The sequence below is a fragment of the Salmo trutta genome, chromosome 25, assembly GCF_901001165.1.
Source record: "Salmo trutta chromosome 25, fSalTru1.1, whole genome shotgun sequence".
In the NCBI taxonomy this organism is placed as follows: Eukaryota; Metazoa; Chordata; class Actinopteri; order Salmoniformes; family Salmonidae; genus Salmo; species Salmo trutta.
In genome coordinates this window covers 2,996,766-3,016,759 of record NC_042981.1, presented here as the reverse complement: position 1 = coordinate 3,016,759, position 19,994 = coordinate 2,996,766, and the positions used below count along the sequence as shown (strand labels likewise).

The following is a 19,994-nucleotide window of genomic DNA, read 5'->3' as shown; positions in this document are numbered from 1 at the left end:
ACTAACTAACTCACTAACTGGACTAACTAGACTAACTAACTAACTCACTAACTGGACTAACTAACTAACTCACAAACTGGACTAACTAACTAACTCACAAACTGGACTAACTAACTAACTCACTAACTGGACTAACTAACTAACTCACTAACTAACTAACTAACTCACAAACTGGACTAACTAACTAACTCACTAACTGGACTAACTAACTAACTCACTAACTGGACTAACTAACTCACTAACTGGACTAACTAACTAACTCACTAACTGGACGAACTAACTCACTAACTGGACTAACTAACTAACTCACTAACTGGACTAACTAACTAACTAACTAACTCACTAACTGGACTAACTAACTCACACTAACTGGACTAACTAACTAACTCACACTAACTGGACTAACTAACTAACTCACTAACTGGACTAACTCACTAACTCACTAACTGGACTGACTAACTAACTAACTAACTGGACTAACTAACTCACTAACTGGACAAACTAACTAACTAACTCACTAACTGGACTAACTAACTAACTCACTAACTAACTCACAAACTGGACTAACTAACTAACTGGACTGACTAACTAACTAACTAACTGGACTAACTAACTAACTCACTAACTGGACTAACTAACTAACTCACTAACTGGACTGACTAACTAACTAACTAACTGGACTAACTAACTCACTAACTGGACTAACTAACTAACTCACTAACTGGACTAACTAACTAACTCACTAACTGGACTAACTAACTCACTAACTAACTAACTCACTAACTGGACTAACTAACTAACTCACTAACTAACTAACTCACTAACTGGACTAACTAACTAACTAACTCACTAACTGGACTAACTAACTAACTAACTCACACTAACTGGAGGTTGAACTGCGAGAACTGAGGACTCTGCATTTGCCTCTTCCATTGGCTATTATGATTGTGGGACTGGGTGATGAGCAACATATTAAAGCTGGATTGACATTATTTTTTGGTTAAATTAAATTAACAAATCATTGAAACGACTTGCCTTTTTTTTAAATAAATATTTTTGAGGTGGTTTGACACTTTATTGACACAGTTATGAAATGACAAAGGGAATAGAGAGAGGTGGGAGAAAGAGATTGAAGGGTAGGAACGGGGATTTGAACCCTGGTTTTCGGTGGGGAGAGGGGTGACCTGTCCATACTGGGGGGCGTTATTGCTTGACCACGGGCTTTGCACAACTTGCATTCACTTTAATTAAGTGTACGTTGGTATTTTTTTTTGTGTTTGTTGTCAATTTCAATTCACCACCAAATCTTTTTTTTTTTTTCTTTTTTTTTTTACAGAGTGGCTAAAAATGTAAACAAAAATGTACCATCTTACTGCGCTTACTGTTTCTAATCTGTCAAAATAAAAGCATTAAAAACAAAATATTCTCCATAGGCCCTTATCATTAATCATGTACTTAGGCTATAAATCATTTGCATTTCTAAACCATTGATTGTATGAGAAACACAGTTTTTGTGTTTTGATGCTGCGTTTTATATGCACTGAACGCCCCCCCACCCCCACCGCTAGGCTGCCTGCTCATAACCGCTAGGCTACCTGCTCATAACCGCTAGGCTGCCTGCTCATAACCGCTAGGCTACCTGCTCATAACCGCTAGGCTACCTGCTCATAACCGCTAGGCTGCCTGCTCATAACCGCTAGGCTACCTGCTCATAACCGCTAGGCTACCTGCTCTTAACCGCTAGGCTACCTGCTCATAACCGCTAGGCTGCCTGCTCATAACTGCTAGGCTACCTGCTCATAACCGCTAGGCTACCTGCTCTTAACCGCTAGGCTGCCTGCTCATAACCGCTAGGCTACCTGCTCTTAACCGCTAGGCTACCTGCTCTTAACTGCTAGGCTACCTGCTCTTAACCGCTAGGCTACCTGCTCATAACCGCTAGGCTGCCTGCTCATAACTGCTAGGCTACCTGCTCTTAACCGCTAGGCTACCTGCTCATAACCGCTAGGCTACCTGCTCTTAACTGCTAGGCTACCTGCTCATAACCGCTAGGCTGCCTGCTCATAACCGCTAGGCTACCTGCTCTTAACTGCTAGGCTGCATGCCGTCCCCAAGAACCACTGTGGGTGTTTCAGAGTACTACCATTTCTGTTTTAAAACAGAAACATCAGATCTCAGTTTAGGTACAATACTTTACTTGGTTTCATAACACAATCATGGTGTTTTCAGGCTTTCTAACAGTGCAGGCAAGGAGCCATGATGTGGTCAAGACATTACTCATCATGGGTGATGTCAAGAACCCTGGTTGTGGAGGGCACCTGTTGCCATGGAGGTTATGGAACCACACAGAGAAAGAGGGGGAGAGAGAGAGAGACATGGGGAAAACCAGGCTCTTGTACCATGCTTTACTGAGATGCTCTCATGGAAAGTTTAGGGTTGGGTTAGGGTTTGCTTAGGTGTTAGGGTTACGGTTATTTGTCATCCATAGCCAGAGGGCTATTTGCATGTGAGCATATCCTGGAATGCACCTTGTAAAATGTTTATATTTTTTATTTATTTTAAATAAAATGTTTATTCTACTGAGCCATTTAATGTATGTTGGTATTCTTATATTTTATTATTTCTACATTTTAACAGGAACATTATCCATTTCAAATTAGGCTGCTACTCAAAAGAAAAGAAAAAACTAAGAAATACATAGACATTTTAATAAATAAAATATACAGATTTTAATAATAAATAAAACATACAGATTTTAATAATAAATAAAACATTCAGTATAAACAGGAAAATCAGGAAAAAATCAGTGGGCCTCCACCCCCCAACCTCCCATTCCCCCAACCCCACCCATTCATCATGTCTCCACCCCAACCTCCCATTCCCCCAACCCCATCCATCCAACATGACTCCACCCCAACCTCCCATTCCCCCAACCCCATCCATCCAACATGACTCCACCCCAACCTCCCATTCCCAACCCCATCCATCCAACATGACTCCACCCCAACCTCCCATTCCCAACCCCATCCATCCAACATGTCTCCACCCCAACCTCCCATTCCCCCAACCCCATCCATCCAACATGACTCCCCCCCGGCTTGGCAGTGCTGCCTGCCAGCAGTAATCTCAAGGGGCTTATACTCATGGACTTCAAAATGTATTTTGTAACTTTGCCCCAGAAGCATTTCACTGCAGGGCCCTCCCACATCACAGCTGCCCACTGCACTGAGACTAGGAAACACTGTCACCACTGATAAATCCATGATAATCGAGAATTTCTATAAGCATTTCTCTACGGCTGGCCATGCTTTCCACCTGGCTACCCCCAACCCCGGCCAACAGCTGTGCAGCCGTATTCATTGACCTGGCCAAGGCTTTCGACTCTGTCAATCACCACATCCTCATCGGCAGACTCAATAGCCTTGGTTTCTCAAATGACTGCCTCGCCTGGTTCACCAACTACTTCTCTGATAGAGTTCAGTGTGTCAAATCGGAGGGCCTGTTGTCTGGACCTCTGGCAGTCTCTATGGGGATGCCACAGGGTTCAATTCTCGGGCTGACTCTTTTCTCTGTATATATCAATGATGTCGCTCTTGCTGCGGGTGATTCTTTGATCCACCTCTACGCAGACGACACCATTCTGTATACATCTGGCCCCTCTGGACACTGTGTTAACAAACCTCCAAACGAGCTTCACCACCATACAACACTCCTTCCATGGCCTCAATCTGCTCTTAAATGCTAGTAAAACAAAATGCATGCTATTCAATCAATCGCTGCCCGCACCTGCCCGCCCGTCCAGCATCACTACTCTGGACGGTTCTGACTTAGAATATGTGGACAACTATAAATACCTAGGTGTCTGGCTAGACTGTAAACTCTCCTTCCAAACTCACATTAAGCATCTCCAACCCAAAGTTAAATCTAGAATTGGCTTCCTGTTTCACAACAAAGCCTCCTTCACTCATGCTGCCAAACATACCCTCGTAAAACTGACTATCCTACCGATCCTTGTCTTCGGCGATGTCATTTACAAAATAGCCTCCAACACTCTACTCAGCAAACTGGATGCAGTCTATCACAGTGCCATCCGTTTTGTCACCAAAGCCCCATATACTACCTACCACTGCGATCTGTATGCTCTCATTGGCTGGTCCTCGCTACATATTCGTCGCCAAACCCACTTGCTCCAGGTCATCTATAAGTCTTTGCTAGGTAAAGCCCCGCCTTATCTCAGCTCACTGGTCACCATAGCAACACCCACCCGTAGCACACGCTCCAGCAGGTATATTTCACTGGTCACCCCCAAATCCAACATCTCCTTTGGCCGCCTTTCCTTCCAGTTCTCTGCTGCCAATGACTGGAAGGAACCGCAAAAATCACTGAAGCTGGAGACTTATATCTCCCTCACTAACTGCCTGTAGCTCAGGACCGAAAGCAAGGATATATGCAGAGTTGCAAAGAAAAAGCCATATCTCAGACTGGCCAAGAAAAATAAAAGATTAAGATGGGCAAAGAACACAGACACTGGACAGAGGAACTCTGCCTAGAAGGCCAGCATCCCGGAGTCACCTCACTGTTGATGTGGAGACTGGTGTTTTGCGGGTACTATTTAATGAAGCTGCCAGTTAGGGACTTGTGAGGCGTCTGTTTCTCAAATTAGACACTCTAATGTACTTGTCCTCTTGCTCAGTTGTGCACCGGGGCCTCCCACTCCTCTTTCTATTCTGGTTAGAGCCAGTTTGTGGTGTTCTGTGAAGGGAGTAGTACACAGCGTTGTACGAGATCTTCAGTTTCTTGGCAATTTCTCGCATGGAATAGCCTTCATTTCTCAGAAAAAGAAGAGACTGACAAGTTTCAGAAAAAAGTTCTTTATTTCTGGCCATTTTGAGCCTGTAATCAAACCCACAAATGCTGATGCTCCAGATACTCAACTAGTCTAAAGAAGGACAGTTTTATTGCTTCTTTAATCAGCACTACAGTTTTCAGCAGTGCTAACATAATTGCAAAAGGGTTTTCTAATGATCAATTATCCTTTTAAAATGATAAACTTGGATTAGCTAACACAACGTGCCATTGGAACACAGGAGTGATGGTTGCTGATAATGGGCCTCTGTACGCCTATGTATATATTCCATAAAAAATCTGCCATTTCCAGGTACAATAGCAATTTACATCATTAACAATGTCTACACAGTATTTCTGATCAATTTGCTGTTATTTTAATGGACCACAAATGTGCTTTTCTTTCAAAAACAAGGACATTTTTAAGTGACCCCAAACTTTGAACGGTCGTGTATATACGCTCTAACACAGTCAGATCAGTTATATACGATCTAACACAGATCAGTTATATACGCTCTAACACAGATCAGATCAGTTGTATACGCTCTAACACAGTCAGATCAGTTATATACGCTCTAACACAGATCAGATCAGTTATATACGCTCTAACACAGATCAGATCAGTTATATACGCTCTAACACAGTCAGATCAGTTATATACGCTCTAACACAGTCAGATCAGTTATATACGCTCTAACACAGATCAGTTATATACGCTCTAACACAGTCAGATCAGTTATATACGCTCTAACACAGATCAGATTAGTTATATACGCTCTAACACAGATCAGTTATATACGCTCTAAAACAGATCAGTTATACACGCTCTAACACAGATCAGTTATATACGCCGTAACACAGTCAGATCAGTTATTTACGCTCTAACACAGATCAGATCAGTTAAATACGCTCTAACACAGATCAGTTATATACGCTCTAACACAGAGCAGATCAGTTATATACGCTCTAACACAGATCAGATAAGTTATATACGCTCTAACACAGATCAGATCAGTTATATACGCTCTAACACAGATCAGATAAGTTATATACGCTCTAACACAGATCAGTTATATACGCTCTAACACAGATCAGATCAGTTATATACGCTCTAACACAGTCAGATCAGTTATATACGCTCTAACACAGATCAGATCAGTTATATACGCTCTGTCACAGATCAGATCAGTTATATACGCTCTAACACAGATCAGATCAGTTATATACGCTCTAACACAGTCAGATCAGTTATATACGCTCTAACACAGTCAGAACAGTTATATACGCTCTAACACAGTCAGATCAGTTATATACGCTCTAACACAGTCAGATGAGTTATATACGCTCTAACACAGTCAGATCAGTTATATATGCTCTAACACAGATCAGTTGTATACGCTCTAACACAGATCAGTTATATACGCTCTAACACAGATCAGATCAGTTATATAAGCTCTAACACAGATCAGTTATATACGCTCTAACACAGTCAGATCAGTTATATATGCTCTAACACAGATCAGTTGTATACGCTCTAACACAGATCAGTTATATACGCTCTAACACAGATCAGATCAGTTATATAAGCTCTAACACAGATCAGTTATATACGCTCTAACACAGTCAGATCAGTTATATACGCTCTAACACAGTCAGATCAGTTATATACGCTCTAACACAGATCAGTTATATACGCTCTAACACAGATCAGATCAGTTATATACACTCTAACACAGATCAGATCAGTTATATACGCTCTAACACAGATCAGTTATATACGCTCCAACACAGACCAGATCAGTTATATACACTCTAACACAGTCAGATCAGTTATACACGCTCTAACACAGATCAGATATATACGCTCTACCACAGATCAGTTATATACACTCTAACACAGTCAGATCAGTTATACACGCTCTAACACAGATCAGATCAGTTATATACGCTCTAACACAGATCAGATCAGTTATATACGCTCTAACACAGATCAGATCAGTTATATACGCTCTAACACAGTCAGATCAGTTCTATACGCTCTAACACAGATCAGATCAGTTATATACGCTCTAACACAGTCAGATCAGTTATATACGCTCTAACACAGATCAGATCAGTTATATACGCTCTAACACAGATCAGATTAGTTATATACGCTCTAACACAGATCAGATCAGTTATATACGCTCTAACACACATCAGATCAGTTATATACGCTCTAACACATTCAATGCCCCGTTTACATCGTGACGTATTATGCGGGACGTCGTCTTCACAGAGTCTGGCCCCGCCAAGGACAAATGTAGTGTTTGTAACACAGGATGGAGGAGAGTGTCTCTCTTCAGAAATCACATTCATTTTGGAAGATGGCAAAATATGACCTTTTCATTCAATACAGGATAAATATATATTTTTTCAGCTGAAAAACCCCAACATATTTTCATCTTCTTGTGGTTTGGTAACTTCCTGTTCTTCAATGGACTCTGGCTGGACGACGCAAAGTTCGATTTGTTTTTAAGTATCTGGTGTCAGTCTCGCAACCGAGCCTTCAACCGCGAGGGAGCATTGCATTGTGGGTGTAAACCCCATTGAAATGCAGGACATCCGGCGCAACGTAACGGATTAAAATAATCAGTGGTGTAAAGTACTGAAGTAAAAATACTTTAAAGTACTACTTAAGAAGTTTTTTGAGGTATCTGTATTTTACTATTTATATTTTTGACTACTTTAACTTTTACTTCACTACATTCCTAAAGAAAACAATGTACTTTTTACTACATACATTTTCCCCTGACATGCAAAAGTACTGGTTACATTTTGACAGGAAAATGGTTCAATTCACACTTATTAAGAGAAGTGGTCATCCTACATCCCTACTGCCTCTGATCTGGAGGACTCACTAAACAGAGAACATCCCTGGTCATCCCTACTGCCTCTGATCTGGAGGACTCAGTAAACAGAGAATATCCCTGGTCATCCCTACTGCCTCTGATCTGGAGGACTCACTAAACAGAGAACATCCCTGGTCCTCCCTACTGCCTCTGATCTGGAGGACTCACTAAACAGAGAACATCCCTGGTCCTCCCTACTGCCTCTGATCTGGAGGACTCACTAAACAGAGAACATCCCTGGCCATCCCTACTGCCTCTGATCTGGAGGACTCAGTAAACAGAGAACATCCCTGGTCATCTCTGCTGCCTTTGATCTGGAGGACTCACTAAACAGAGAACATCCCTGGTCATCCCTACTGCCTCTGATCTGGAGGACTCACTAAACAGAGAACATCCCTGGTCATCCCTACTGCCTCTGATCTGGAGGACTCACTAAAGAGAGAACATCCCTGGTCATCCCTACTGCCTCTGATCTGTAGGACTCAATAAACACAAATGTTTTATTTGTAAATTATGTCAGTGTTGGAGTGTGCCCCTGGCTATCTGTAAGTGTGTGTATATATATATAAAAGAAAAGGGTGTTGTCTGGTTCTCTTAATATAAGGATTTTTTTTATTATTTATACTTTTACTTTCGATACTTAAGTATATTTAAAAAAAATTACATTTACATTTGATATTTAAGTATATTTAAAATCAAATACTTTTAGACTTTTACTCAAGTAGTATTTTACTGGGGGGACATTCAACTTTTACTTGAGTCATTTTCGACAGGGCACTTTTTCCACCACTGAAAATAATGCTGTAATAATACGGTAGTAGAAATGTCATATTTAGAGTTCGGATTCATTATAATAAAATGGACCACAGCGTCGACGCACAGGTTCTCTGCGCCCAACACAAACAGGCATATTAGACTCAGTGAGGTTGCGTGAGAGCAGCAACAGAGATAACCCACCGGGCATCAACATGCAACACACACTCCCCTGCAGCAGCACAGCCATAGCTAACCGCTTCCCTACCGCTTCTATCTCTCTATCTATCTCTCTCTCTCTGTGTGTGTGTGTTCTCCGTCTCTCCCATCACGCTTCTCTGCTCTCCTCTCAATCCGTCACTTACAATCAACGGAATGGTCCTGTCGTCTCGATGGGCGGCATGTCTCCTGATGTCCGCGACGCGGGGCTCCGAGGCTGAAGATGATGAGTGCGGTTTATTGTCCTGCCACAGGTAATAGAATGTTCCCAGGATCCACGCTACGGTCAAGATAGCGATGGCGTTGGCCCGTATCCTGCGCATTGTGAGCCCATAAAGAGATCTCTGTCCTGAAACCCACAGATGGTTAATCTCCGGTTCAGGTTCGCTTTGGTGGTTCTTTTGGAACCGGAGACGGAGCGGGAGGAGAGGTGCGCAAAAAAAAACGGGCTTCTCCGGTTATGGCTTCGCGCCGCAGCAAACAGCCTCACCGGTAACGAGCTATTCCGATCGAGAGAGCGAGCGGTCTCTCTGCTTGACTGGGATTTGCGCATTCACAGAGTCGTGCTCGGTCCTAGCGCCGTGAAATTCCTTCCCGAGGTGTCATTACCGGTTTATGCACTCAGCAACTCTTCTCACTGTCCTTAGCTGGATTACGCACATGGGTTCTCAGTTTGGTTTCTGTTAGAATAGATGGAGAGGTGCATGGGTAAAAATCACTGGGGAAGCCAAGACCCACAAGCCATATTACAACCTACGAGTTGTGATAATTGTGTTGTTTGCTCTATAACCTGTTAGTTCATATGCCTTGATACCTTGATATATAGGCCCTAAAGCCCGAGACAATAAGAAGGCACAGCGGCAGAATAAATTCAACTACACCTTTGTTTTATTCACATTTACATTTTAGTCATTTAGCAGACGCTCTTATGCAGAGCGACTTACAGTAGTGAATGCATACATTTCATACATTTATTTATTTTATTTTTTTCCATACTGGTCCCCCGTGGGAATCGAACCCACAACCCTGGCGTTGCAAACACCATGCTCAACCAACTGAGCTACAGGATAGCAACCTCTGTCCAGTGATGTCCACAAAGCATATTGCAATGTACAGTAACAGACAGTTACATGATCTAGAGCATGAACAACTAAACAATTATGGATTTAGAACCAGAGAGAGATACTGCAAGTCGCAAAGACAACAGGAGCTGCTTCCACTATTCCAGCACCACTTCAACACCAGGAGCTGCCTCCACTATTCCAGCACCACTTCAACAACAGGAGCTGCCTCCACTATTCCAGCACCATGTCAACACCAGGAGCTGCCTCCACTATGCCAGCACCACTTCAACACCAGGAGCTGCCTCCACTATTCCAGCACCACTTCAACACCAGGAGCTGCCTCCACTATTCCAGCACCATGTCAACACCAGGAGCTGCCTCCACTATTCCAGCACCATGTCAACAACAGGAGCTGCCTCCACTAATCCAGCACCATTTCAACACCAGGAGCTGCCTCCAGTATTCCAGCACCACTTCAACAACAGGAGCTGCCTCCACTATTCCAGCACCACTTCAACACCAGGAGCTGCCTCCACTATTCCAGCACCACTTCAACACCAGGAGCTGCCTCCACTATTCCAGCACCATGTCAACACCAGGAGCTGCCTCCACCCTTCCAGCACCACTTCAACAACAGGAGCTGCCTCCACCATTCCAGCACCACTTCAACAACAGGAGCTGCCTCCAGTATTCCAGCACCACTTCAACAACAGGAGCTGCCTCCACTATTCCAGCACCACTTCAACAACAGGAGCTGCCTCCACTATTCCAGCACCACTTCAACAACAGGAGCTGCCTCCAATATTCCAGCACCACTTCAACACCAGGAGCTGCCTCCACTATTCCAGCACCACTTCAACAACAGGAGCTGCCTCCACTATTCCAGCACCACTTCAACAACAGGAGCTGCCTCCAGTATTCCAGCACAACAGGAGCTGCCTCCACTATTCCAGCACCATGTCAACACCAGGAGCTGCCTCCACTATTCCAGCACCATGTCAACACCAGGAGCTGCCTCCAGTATTCCAGCACCACTTCAACAACAGGAGCTGCCTCCACTACTCCAGCACCAGGAGCTGCCTCCACTATTCCAGCACCACTTCAACACCAGGAGCTGCCTCCACTATTCCAGCACCATTTCAACACCAGGAGCTGCCTCCACTATTCCAGCACCACTTCAACAACAGGAGCTGCCTCCACTATTCCAGCACCACTTCAACACCAGGAGCTGCCTCCACTATTCCAGCACCACTTCAACACCAGGAGCTGCCTCCACTATTCCAGCACCACTTCAACACCAGGAGCTGCCTCCACTATTCCAGCACCATTTCAACAACAGGAGCTGCCTCCACTATTCCAGCACCATGTCAACACCAAGAGCTGCCTCCACTATTCCAGCACCATTTCAACACCAGGAGCTGCCTCCACTATTCCAGCACCATGTCAACAACAGGAGCTGCCTCCACTATTCCAGCACCATGTCAACACCAGGAGCTGTCTCCACTATTCCAGCACCACTTCAACAACAGGAGCTGCCTCCACTATTCCAGCACCACTTCAACACCAGGAGCTGCCTCCACTATTCCAGCACCACTTCAACACCAGGAGCTGCCTCCACTATTCCAGCACCATGTCAACAACTGGAGCTGCCTCCACTATTCCAGCACCATTTCAACACCAGGAGCTGCCTCCACTATTCCAGCACCACTTCAACACCAGGAGCTGCCTCCACTATTCCAGCACCACTTCAACAACAGGAGCTGCCTCCACTATTCCAGCACCATTTCAACATCATCAAATCACCACTGTTTAGTCTAATACAGCGACAACTAAAAGATACCAAAAACAATTTAGTCCAATCAATGTGAGCTAAATATGAAATGGCTGTCCATGGTTCTGATTTCTGTGTGTGTGTGTGTGTGTGTATGCGTGTGTGTGTGTGTGCGTGTGTGTGTGTGTGCACGCATGTTCGTGCAAGTAGAAAAACGTGTTGACTCACCCTACTTGTAGAGAAATGCCAGTGCCATCTTCCTGTCTTTCCTGTTGATGAAACTCTGTCATACAGTAACTTTTTTGTTGTTGTTGTCCTAGTCTACCTGGCTAAAATGCTTGCTAGCTATCTTATCTTCCACTAATGGGCAACGTCAGCTAGCCTCTACTGGATCGGTGTCCACCCGCGGGACGGTTGAGCTAACATAGGCTAATGTGATTAGCATGAAGTTGTAAGTAACAAAAAAAAATGACTGGATTCATTGTCTAATATATTTTTTAACAGCCTATTTGAGAGTCTCCACCATTCAACTCAAGCCAACTAAAATTAGGGAGGCAGGCAAAACTGAATTAATGTTTTTGGGGAATTATCTAAGATTTCTTTCTTCCTTCTATTTTTCTAAAGAGAAAGATACTCTCTGTTCCTTTGAAAAAAATTATATTTGCAAGGTTGGCTAAAGCATTATCTATAAAGTATTATCTATAAAACATTATCTATAAAGCATTGTCTATAAAGCATTATCTACAAAGTGTTATCTATAAAGCGTTATCTATAAAGTATTATCTATAAAACATTATCTATAAAGCATTGTCTACAAAGCGTTATCTATAAAGCATTATCTATGAGGTATTATCTATAAAGCATTAGCCACAAAGTGTTATCCATAAAGCATTATCTATAAAGCATTATCCATAAAGCGTTATCTATAAAGCATTATCTATAAAGCGTTATCTATGAATTATTATATATAAAGCATTATCTACAAAGCGTTATACATAAAGCATTATCTATAAAGCATTATCCATGAAGCATAATCTATAAAGTATTATCTATAAAGTGTTATCTATAAAGCATTATCTATAAAGTGTTATCTATAAAGCATTATCTATAAAGTGTTATCCATAAAGCATTATCTATGAAGCATAATCTATGAAGCATAATCTATAAAGCGTTATCTATAAAGCGTTATCTATAAAGTGTTATCTATAAAGCATTATCTGTAAAGTGTTATCTATAAAGTATTATCTATAAAGTGTTATCTATAAAGTGTTATCTATAAAGTGTTATCTATAAAGCATTATCTATAAAGCATTATCTACAGATGGATCTTATTGTCATCTGTGCCCTTCAGTGAATTACTCACCCACACATTCAGACAGACATTCAGACAGACATTCAGACAGACATTCAGACAGACATTCAGACAGACAGACAGACAGACAGACAGACAGACAGACAGACAGGCAGACAGTCAGGCAGACAGTCAGGCAGACAGGCAGGCAGTAGGCTATGGATGGTCACACTGACCACCCTGAACTGGGCGAGCCTCATGGAACAGACATTCCTTGGGCACTGCGGAGCCGCAGAGCAGAGCCTGTAACTTACTTCTGGGAATTTACAATGTATTCCTCCATAGAAAAAAATAAAACCTGCATCTGAAATGGTAGCCTAGTGCACTTCCTGTGGGGCCCTGGTCTAAAGTAGTGCACTCCCTTTTGGGGCCCTGGTCTAAATCAATTAATCAAATTTATTTATATAGCCCTTCTTACATCAGCTGATGTCACACGGTGCTGTACAGAAACCCAGCCTAAAACCCCAAACAGCAAGCAATGCAGGTGTAGAAGCACGGTGGCTAGGAAAAACTCCCTAGAAAGGCCAAAACCTAGGAAGAAACCTAGAGAGGAACCAGGCTATGAGGGGTGGCCAGTCCTCTTCTGGCTGTGCCGGGTGGAGATTATAACAGAACATGGCCAAGATGTTCAAATGTTCACAGATGACCAGCAGGGTCAAATAATAATAATCACAGTAGTTGTCGAGGGTGCAACAGGTCAGCACCTCAGGAGTAAATGTCAGTTGCCTTTTCATAGCCAATCATTGAGAGTATCTCTACCGCTCCTGCTGTCTCTAGAGAGTTGAAAACAGCAGGTCTGGGACAGGTAGCACGTCCGGTGAACAGGTCAGGGTTCCATAGCCGCAGGCAGAACAGTTGAAACTGGAGCAGCAGCACAGCCAGGTGTACTGGGGACAGCAAGGAGTCATCATGCCAGGCAGTCCTGAGGCATAGTCCTAGGGCTCAGGTCCTCCGAGAGAGAGAAAGAAAGAGAGAAAGCAAGAAAGAAAGAAAGAAAGAGAGAAAGAGAGAAAGAAATAGAAAGAAAAAGAGAATACTTAAATTCACACAGGACACTGGATAAGACAGGAAAAATACTCCAGATATAACAGACTGACCCTAAGTACTGCACTCCCTGTTCTAATGTAGTGTACTCCCTGTGGGGCCCTGGTCTAAAGTACTACACTCCCTGTGGGGCCCTGGTCTAAAGTAGTGCACTCCCTGTGAGGCCCTGGTCGAAAGTAGTACACTCCCTGTTGGGGCCTTGGTCTAAAGTAGTTCACTCCCTGTTGGGGCCCTGGTCGAAAGTAGTTCACTCCCTGTGGGGCCCTGGTCTAAAGTAATACACCATAAAGAGAAGAGGGTGCCATTTGGAACACAGGATATCAAGGAGAGAAGCGGATGATGTCATTTTGCACTCCACCTAACAACGACAGTATAGAGTCTGTGTGTAATTCTCCACAGCTGCTCCTCTGGGCCAGACTACCACACCATGACAAACTATGCCAAGATTCCTATCTGAAACATAAACATCCAGCAACGTAATCCGGGGTACAACCTAGTTTCTGTAAGCCCCGTTCCAAATGTCACCTGGTCAACAGTAGTGCACTATATAGGGAATAGTGTGCCATATAGGATACAGTCATAGTGTAATGTAGCATTTAAAACAAACATCTGTTTCCACACAACTCAATTTAAACCAAATCAATCAAATTACATTCTGGTTTAAATTAGATTGATACAGCTATCCCTTTAACACACATAAAGTGCCTTTCACAGCAACCATGCATTGACCCCAAAGAGCAATAGCCCTAAAACTAATAACATTTTGATTCAGATGGTAATTGGTATTAAGCTCCCCTAGAGTTACGAGATGGCGCCGACAGAGATGGTCGCCTCGCTTCAGGTCCTTAGGAAACTATGGAGTATTTATTTATTTATTTGTTAGCCCAGAAAAATCTAAAGTGTTATTACATACAGCTGGGAAGAACAATTGGATGTAAGAGTGACGTCAACTCACCAACATTACAACCAGGAATACGACTTTCCCTGAAGCGGATCCTCTGTTGGAACCACCACCCAGGACATTGGATCGGATCCCAGAGGCCGACCCAAAACAACGTCGCCGCAGAAGAAGTAGACGGAGCGGCCGACTGGTCAGACTTCGGAAGGCGTGCACGCCACCCACCGCTGCCGAGTATATTACTCACCAATGTCCAGTCTCTAGACAACAAGGTAGATGAAATTAGGTCAAAGGTTGCCTTCCAGAGAGACATCAGAGATTGTAACATTCTCTGTTTCACGGAAACATTGCTCTCTCTGGATATGTTGTCAGAATCGGTTCAGCCACCGGGCTTCTCCATTCATGGCGCCGACAGAGATAAAGACCTCTCTGGGAAGAGGAAGGGCGGGGGTGTATGCTTCATGATTAACAACTCATGGTGTAATCATAACAACATACAGGAACTCAAGTCCTTCTGTTCACCCGACCTACAATTCCTTACAATCAAATGCCGACCATATTTCCTCTCAAGAGAATTCTCGTCGGTTATTGTCACAGTTGTGTATATCCCCCCTCAAGCAGATACCAAGACGGCCCTCAAGGAACTTCACTGGACTCTATGTAAACTGGAAACCATATATCCTGAGGCTGCATTTATTGTAGCTGGGGATTTTAACAAAGCAAATTTGAGAACAAGGCTACCTAAATTTCATCAGCATATTGATTGTAGCACTCGCGCTGGCAATACACTGGATCACTGCTACCCTAACTTCCGCGATGCATACAAGGCTCTCCCCCGTCCTCCCTTCGGCAAATCTGACCACAATTCCATTTTGCTCCTACAACCTGTTTGAGGCAGAAACTCAAACAGGTTGTACCCGTGACAAGAACCATTCAATGCTGGTCTGACCAATCGGAATCCACGCTTCAAGATTGTTTTGATCACGCGGACTGGGAAATGTTCCGGGCAGCCTCCAAGAATAACATCGATTTATACGCTGACTCGGTGAGTGAGTTTATAAGGAAGTTCATTAGAGATGTTATACCCACTGTGACTATTAAAACCTACCTAAACCAGAAACCGTGGGTAGATGGCAGCATTCGCGCAAAACTGAAAGCGCGAACCACCGCATTTAACCACGTAAAAATGACTGGGAATATGGCCGAATATAAACAGTGTAGTTATTCCCTCTTCAAGGCAATCAAACAAGCGAAATGTCGGTATAGGGACAAAGTGGAGTCGCAATTCAACGGCTCAGACACGAGATGTATGTGGCAGGTGTCATGTAATGACTGGCCTGTTCGGGTCAGGTTACCGTGGACCACAGTCCTACAGAGATATCTCTCACATCCACCAAAGGGGGGAGGGGGGGGAGATAGAGCGGTAGGGAGGTGGGGCACGGTAACCTGACACCTCGCGCCCATTTTAAATCTTAAGGCAGCAGACAAAATCCTTTGTCCTCTCAGGGTGAAGGATTGGAATGTGTGAGTGGGCCCTATGAAGAATCTAACTCAGAAAGGTAACATGCAATAAATGGACTTTGGGACAAATATTTCATCAGCCAAAATGGTGGTAACAATGATAGATGGAATATAAAAATGAATGTAATTTTTGTTATGTTATTAAAAAGTTAAAAAGTTAAATTTATTTTTTAATTTTTTAATTTTTTTTTATTTCACCTTTATTTAACCAGGTAGGCAAGTTGAGAACAAGTTCTCATTTACAATTGCGACCTGGCCAAGATAAAGCAAAGCAGTTCGACAACATACAACAACACAGAGTTACACATGGAGTAAACAACATACAGTAGAAAAAAAAATAAGACTATATACAATGTGAGCAAATGATGTGAGATAAGGGAGGTAAAAGCAAAAAAATGCCATGGTGGCAAAGTAAATAAAGTATAGCAAGAAAAACACTGGAATGGTAGTTTTGTAGTTTGAAGAAAGTTCAAAGTTCAAATATAAATAATATGGTGCAAAGGAGCAAAATAAATAAAATAAATAAATACAGTAGGGGAAGAGGTAGTAGTTTGGGCTAAATTATAGATGGGCTATGTACAGGTGCAGTGATCTGTGAGCTGCTCTGACAGCTGGTGCTTAAAGCTAGTGAGGGAGATAAGTGTTTCCAATTTCAGAGATTTTTGTAGTTCGTTCCAGTCGTTGGCAGCAGAGAACTGGAAGGAGAGACGACCAAAGGAGGAGTTGGCTTTAGGGGTGACCAGAGAGATATACCTGCTGGAGCGCGTGCTACAGGTGGGTGCTGCTATGGTGACCAGTGAGCGGAGATAAGGGGGGACTTTACCTAGCAGGGTCTTGTAGATGACCTGGAGCCAATGTGTTTGGCGACGATTATGAAGTGAAGGCCAGCCAACGAGAGCATACAGATCGCAGTGGTGGGTTGTATATGGGGCTTTGGTGACAAAACGGATGGCACTGTGATAGACTGCATCCAGCTTGTTGAGTAGGGTATTGGAGGCTATTTTGTAAATGACATCGCCGAAGTCGAGGATTGGTAGGATGGTCAGTTTTACGAGGGTATGTTTGGCAGCATGAGTGAAGGATGCTTTGTTGCGAAATAGGAAGCCAATTCTAGATTTCACTTTGGATTGGAGATGATTGATGTGAGTCTGGAAGGAGAGTTTACAGTCTAACCAGACACCTAGGTATTTGTAGTTGTCCACAAATTCTAAGTTAGAATCGTCCAGAGTAGTTATGCTGGATGGGCGGGCAGGTGCAGGCAGCGATCGGTTGAAGAGCATGCATTTAGTTTTACTTGTGTTTAGGAGCAGTTGGAGGCCACGGAAGGAGAGTTGAATGGCATTGAAGCTCGTCTGGAGGGTTGTTAACACAGTGTCCAAAGAAGGGCCAGAAGTATACAGAATGGTGTCGTCTGCGTAGAGGTGGATCAGAGATTCACCAGCAGCAAGAGCGACATCATTTATGTATACAGAGAAAAGAGTTGGCCCAAGAATTGAACCCTGTGGTACCCCCATAGAGACTGCCAGAGGTCCAGACAGTAGGCCCTCCGATTTGACACACTGAACTCTGTCAGAGAAGTAGTTGGTGAACCAGGCGACGCAATCGTTTGAGAAACCAAGGCTACTAAGTCTGCCGATGAGGATGTGGTGATTAACAGAGTTAAAAGCTTTGGCCAGGTCAATGAATACGGCAGCACAGTATTGTTTCTTATCGATGGTGGTTACGATGTCGTTTAGGACCTTGAGCGTGGCTGAGGTGCACCCATGACCAGCTCTGAAACCAGATTGCATAGCGGAGAGGGTGCGGTGGGATTCAAAATAGTCGGTAATCTGTTTGTTGACTTGGCTTTCGAAGACCTTAGAAAGGCAGGGTAGGATGGATATAGGTCTGTAGCAATTTGGGTCAAGAGTGTCACCTCCTTTGAAGAGGGGGATGACAGCAGCTGCTTTCCAATCTATGGGAATCTCAGACGACACGAAAGAGAGGTTGAACAGGATAGTAATAGGGGTTGCAATAATTTCGGCAGATAATTTTAGAAAGAAAGGGTCCAGATTGTCAAGCCCAGCTGATTTGTAGGGGTCCAGATTTTGCAGCTCTTTCAGAACATCAGCTGAATGGATTTGGGAGAAGGAGAAATGGGGGAGGTTTGGGCGAGTAGCTGTGGGGGGTGCAGTGCTGTTGAATGCAGTAGGGGTAGTTAGGTGGAAAGCATGGCCAGCCGTAGAAAAATGCTTATTGAAATTCTCAATTATAGTGGGCTTATCGGTGGTGACAGAGTTTCCTATCCTCAGTGCAGTGGGCAGTTGGGAGGAGGTGTTCTTATTCTCCATGGACTTTACAATGTCCCAGAACTTTTTAGAGTTGGAGTTGCACGAAGCAAATTTTTGTTTGAAAAAGCTAGCCTTGGCGTTTCTAACTGCCTGTGTGTATTGGTTTCTAACTTCCCTAAAAAGTTGCATATCGCGGGGGCAGTTCGATGCTAATGCAGAACGCCACAGGATATTTTTTGTATTGGTTAAGGGCAGTCAGGTCTGGGGAGAACCAAGGGCTATATCTGTTCCTGGTTCTAAATTTCTTGAAAGGGGCATGCTTATTTAAGATGGAGAGGAAGGCATTTTTAAAATATAACCAGGCATCCTCTACTGACGGGATGAGGTCAATATCCTTCCAGGATACCAGGGCCAGGTCGATTAGAAAGGCTTGCTCGTTGAAATGTTTCAGGGAGCGTTTGACAGTGATGAGTGGAGGTCGTTTGACCGCTGACCCATTACGGGTGCAGGCAATGAGGCAGTGATCGCTGAGATCTTGGTTGAAAACAGCAGAGGTGTAATTAGAGGGCACATTGGTTAGGATGATATCTATGAGGGTGCCAGAGTTTGCGGCTTTGGGGTTGTACCTGGTGGGTTCATTAATAATTTGTGTGAGATTGAGGGCATCAAGCTTGGATTGTAGAATGGCTGGGGTGTTAAGCATGTCCCAGTTTAGGTCGCCTAGTAGCACGAGCTCTGAAGATAGATGGGGGGCAATCAGTTCACATATGGTGTCCAGAGCACAGCTAGGGGCCGAGGGGGGTCTATAGCAGGCGGCAACGGTGAGAGACTTGTTTTTGGAGAGATGGATTTTTAGAAGTAGAAGTTCAAATTGTTTGGGTACAGACCTGGATAGCAGGACAGAACTCTGCAGGCTATCTCTGCAGTAGATTGCAACACCGCCCCCTTTGGTCGTTCTATCTTGTCTGAAAATGTTGTAGTTAGGGATGATGATTTCACAGTTTTTGGTGGACTTCCTAAGCCAAGATTCAGACACAGCTAGGACATCCGGGTTGGCAGAGTGTGCTAAAGCAGTGAATAAAACAAACTTAGGGAGGAGGCTTCTAATGTTAACATGCATGAAACCAAGGCTATTACGGTTACAGAAGTCATCAAAAGAGAGCGCCTGGGGAGTAGGAGTGGAGCCAGGCACTGCAGGTCCTGGATTCACCTCTACATCCCCAGAGGAGCAGAGAAGAATAAGTATGAGGGTACGGCTAAAAGCTATAAGAATTTGTCGTCTGTGACGTCCAGAATAGAGAGAAAAAGGAGCAGGTTTCTGGGGGCGATAAAATAGCTTCAAGGTATAATGTACAGACAAAGGTATG

The 19,994-nt window shown here is 43.7% G+C and overlaps 1 protein-coding gene across 1 annotated transcript in view; it reads right to left on the bottom strand.

Moving 5' to 3' along the window:
- LOC115161837 (polypeptide N-acetylgalactosaminyltransferase 16-like) overlaps positions 1-9,238 on the bottom strand; it is a 52,853-nt gene extending 43,615 nt beyond the window's left edge. Inside the window, exon 1 of the mRNA XM_029712645.1 lies at positions 8,855-9,238. Within this exon, the coding sequence (XP_029568505.1) occupies positions 8,855-9,031 (177 nt within the window). The 5' untranslated portion in view covers positions 9,032-9,238. The remainder of the gene's footprint in view (positions 1-8,854) is intronic.
- Between the last annotated feature and the right edge of the window lie 10,756 nt (positions 9,239-19,994).